The 4,621-nt window shown below is 35.2% G+C and overlaps 1 protein-coding gene across 3 annotated transcripts in view; it reads left to right on the forward strand.

The window, feature by feature from the left end:
• The window catches only part of LOC112210385 (uncharacterized), a 57,696-nt gene that overhangs the window by 40,310 nt on the left and 12,765 nt on the right, over positions 1-4,621 (forward strand). For all 3 annotated transcript variants that reach the window (XM_067051375.1, XM_067051374.1, XM_067051373.1), the window contains exon 3: positions 1,423-1,549. In XM_067051375.1, coding sequence (XP_066907476.1) covers positions 1,423-1,549 — 127 coding nt within the window. The remainder of the gene's footprint in view (positions 1-1,422; positions 1,550-4,621) is intronic.

A 4,621-nucleotide genomic window follows, 5' to 3' on the forward strand; every position in this document is an offset into this window, starting at 1 on the left:
TTATGAGCATAACTAATATAACGTGGGTAAGAAAAATAAGAAAAGAATAGAGGAGGAGAAGAGTGTTAAGAAAGATGAGAAAAAAGAGAATAAAACTTGATCAATGAACAGGGGGAAGTATCTACTATGAGTCTTTGTTTAATGGGGTCCATGTTATGAGCATAACTAATATAACATGGGTAAGAAAAATAAGAAAAGAATAGAGGAGGAGAAGAGTGTTAAGAAAGATGAGAAAAAAGAGAATAAAACTTGATCAATGAAAGGGGGAATTATCCACTATGAGTATTTGTTTAATGGGGTCAATGTTACTTTTATAGAAGTGGAGATTAAAGAGGGAATGGCAATGGTGAATAAGGTTCTTAGCTACGTTAATTTTTTTATGGTAACAATGTTGGGATTGCTAGTTTAAAAGTCTGCCTGAGTAAGTTTGTTTAGTGAACCAGTTTGTGGAAATGGTGTTATCTGGGTTTCTTATGATGAGGTCAAGGAAAAGGAAGAGAGTGATTATTTTCAAGTTCTAAGGTACAATTAAGACATGGATGGTAAAAATTAAAGGCAATATAATATGTAGATGATATAATAATATAATTTGATATACTACATGATATAATAATATAGACATAAAAAAACTCAAAATGCACGCACCACCTCACTTGAATTCTTCACATCTTCCAAGCAGTTTTATTCTCTTTTTTTCTCAGCTTTCTTTTACACTCTTCTCCTGGTCTATTCTTTTTTTCATTTACCAATGTTATATTAGTTATATACCACATATTATTATTGTCATACTTATTAATTACTGCTTTTGTCTTACTTAACTTTATATGTTGTCCCTTGTTTCTTGTATTTCACTTACATATTTATTTTTGTACTTAACTTGTAATTTCTTATTTATTTTTTTTTTTATAACTTTAATATAAATTATTATTATTGAATTAACATTCTTTTACACTATATAAATTTATATTTTTATTTTCTTGATCCTGTTATTTTACATACATATTTAACTACCTATATTTTCTACGGTAATATAAATCATAAATAACTAGATTTTCATATGTATTCTATTATCTTTTTTTCCTACTACATAATTATAACAGTGGTCTTTTTTTACAGCCTCTATCTGCTTATAATAATTAAACTATTCATGTCTATCAACACTATACATCCATAGTGTAGGCTATTTTCTAATCATTCTGTATATCCGTTTATTCATTGGTTGTTATATTATTTTTGTTCTTAGTCCTGATGAAGAACGAAAGAATAACATTTTTTCTATAAAATTATTTTAGGTGTAATTTTCAGTTATTTATAGAACTGAACCTATTATGGTCAGAATATTTAGGAAACTTCCATTATATTTAAGAAATATAAATTAGAATACTGTTTATACAAAATAATAGAATTTTTCCTTTGTCATAGGACAAACTGCTTTCCTTGTCAACACAACAGGTTGCAGAATTCCATACATGGATCCGTTTGATGAACTAATACGAGAATATATTGAAGACGCAGACCCTCCAAAGTGTGATAAATTCAGTATAGGAAGGTAATAGTGTTTATAAACTACTGCTATTAAAAGTAGTATTAAGTATTAGTAATGAGTATTAAAATTTATAAAAAAAATCTCCAAGAGTTAATTTAACTTCCAGCAATTAATTAAAATTAATATTACTTTCTTCCTATCTCTCAACTTTGTAATAAAAACTTATGTGTCTTATCCCACACACAGATAAGACACATAAGTTAATGTGAGATCCATAAAATCCCATAAATGGATTGGCCCATACCTATCTGTGTGTGGGATTTTTACCCACTAAAACCGCCTCCCTACGCCTGTTCATTCCTCTCCATGGGACTGCCATTAGGCATTACTTCATGGAGGGTAATGGCTGAGTGGCACCTCATTGTTCTCTTCGCTTGGTTTTCCATGCTAGTCTTTTTCCGCTCTCAACCTATTAAGGACGACTGTAGTGAATTTCTTCACTACGTCCCAATGCTGGTCTGAATGCAGCTATGCTATGATTTCTGCTATGATGCTTCCTCCACACACTCCCTCCAATTCACGTCTTTCTTTTGCAAAGCAAATGGAAGAGAAAAACACATGCTCCTCAATGTCTGTCATGCATCCTGCGGTGTTGTCCAATTTAAATCAGTATGCCCCAAAGCATCCATGTCCAGTCAACAATTGTGTTATATAAAAATCTACCTCACCATACCAGCAACCATACCACAAGCCAACATCAGGTAACAATCTGCAAGTCCACCTCCCGGAATCTGCAGCCTCCCAACATTGTTGCCACAGATTGATGGTTATTTTCCGCTCTTCTTCTCTGGAAACGTGAAAGCTTCATCCATAGCGCCTACTTCTTTCTTCAACAAGAAGTTCAACAGGGGGCATTCTAGCTATTATCAACACCGCCTCATAGAAAAGCACTTACTGTCCTTAAGGAAACTCTGCGATAAACAGAAACCATCTGTCTCCTGTATGATTTGGTGACCATTGGTGCTTTCCAAATTGGAGCTCTATATATCATGATTGAAGGGACAACAGTAGCAAGAAGCCTTTTGTAACTCTCCCTTAGACCTCCAATGTTTGCCCTAAGGTCTGACAATAAGGAAGCTACTTTTGCAGATTTTGGGCTGATATACTTCGTGTGAACATTAAACTGGAGACTTGCATCAATCATGACTCCTAGGTATTTTAAACAAGACTGAGAACAAAGTTCGTGCCAACTTACTGTCAGTGATGGTCTCAGTTTGCTTCCGTCTAGTGACTATGAGAGCCTCAGTCTTGTGATTTGCAAGCTGTAAGCCTACCAGTCATCCATGACAGCCAGCAGTCATCCTAACTTACAGTTCCTCCATCATTTTATTCATTATTTTCAGTTATTTGGAACTCCATTTTATTTCTTGCTATTATTACTTTATCCTCATCATATGCCAGATGCTGTATCAACCTGTTATAAATAGTGGTACCTGAACATTTTCGGATTACTGTTATACCAAACTATCTTGAATAAAGTGAGATATAATGGATCTGCTTGGCTGTCTCTCTCTGAGCTCAAAACTCTCTAACAAGAGGCCATTGATTTTCACCATAGTTTTACTATAGTTTAGGGCTATCAATATCAATGTTACTTTAGATAAAGTGGATCAACTACAGACCATATTGCTTTTTGTCTAGACAAATACTGGGAAAAAAAAATCTTAATTTTTGTAGATTTTAAACAGGCCATGTAATAATAATAATAATAATAATAACCCTGCAGGGAGTAACTGATAAGTGCAGTTCCTGGGGCTTTACGATCTTCTGGGTCCCTGAGTACAGTAAACCACTCACAACTAAATATGCAGCAAAACTTACTCATTCACACTGACATATAGGACATCTACAGTACGCACACCCTAGGGCTACCTTTCCTAGGATGACCTAGCAGCAGATATAAAGAGCAATCTACCCATCAAAATGGAGTGAACTAGAAGAATCGGACGAATCCAGAGTGAGGGGCTGCTCTGGAGGGATTGGACCCCCAGCCTTTGACATCGGTGGGTAGTGCGAGTGGTGTCCCGATGCCGTATGGAACCGTAAAACCAGAAATTAACCAGTAACCAGAAATTCAGACTCTCAATCGAGCTTGGAAGCTTCCATTGAGCATCCCGCACGAAGAGGAGAATCAACACGCCAAAGAAATGTGTAATCCTGGATAAAGTGGACTCGCAATATGAATATTGCTGTAATCAGAGCATATCTCTTAGCTACAAAACTGGAAACAGATAAAACTCGATATCGCTGTCGAATAACTGAGCACTGGCAAGCACAGTTTCCAGAAATTGAGATCACATCTCAACGGCTTTCTGACCAAGTCAAACAGATTACATGGTGGTAGTTCCTGTCAGATTTGTAAATAAATGAAAACAGAAAAGATATAGCAAAAAATATTAATATAACAGATCAGACTTCTGATGCAATGGATAGGACACCAGAAACCAACGATGCTGAACAGGAAACAGCAATGCATAGCGAGCCAGTTAATCAGCTAAGCTCAGAAGTAAGAGAAATATTAATAGACGAACATGTCAAATACAAAGATATTCCGCTACAAAACCAACACTGCCTCGAGCCCTCTATGGAATAAACACATTCAAAATAGTAAACGCTGTGAACCAATTTTTGGCTCTCCTAAATATCTGCCATTATATATGTAGGTGCCAGAATCATAGCATTAAAATTAGGTTTAATTAAGGAAAAACCAAATGTAGAAAGCTGTGATAAGAAAAATAAATTTGAGATCCCTCCATGGAAAAGAAGGCTCAAAGTTGATTCACTGTGCTGTAAAATTGGTGTTATTATCAATTTCTTAAGGAGCCCAAAGAACGCTTCAATCAAGCTGATATATATATATATATATATACTGGAGAGCATTAAGGACCTGGACCTGTTGTTAAATATCCTGGAACTACAGCAGAAAGCTGTGTTGCTCGGGACTGCAAGCATAATCAGAAACTTCATTAATATTAAAGATTAATTTTTTCTAGCCCCACCCTTGACCAAGGTCTGGGTAGGTGCTACTTCCGGTGAAAACCGATAATAAGGAAAATTCCTATAAAAAAAAAATAA

The sequence above is a fragment of the Halyomorpha halys genome, unplaced genomic scaffold, assembly GCF_000696795.3.
Source record: "Halyomorpha halys isolate HHAL.00 unplaced genomic scaffold, Hhal_1.1 Scaffold434.1, whole genome shotgun sequence".
NCBI lineage: Eukaryota > Metazoa > Arthropoda > Insecta > Hemiptera > Pentatomidae > Halyomorpha > Halyomorpha halys.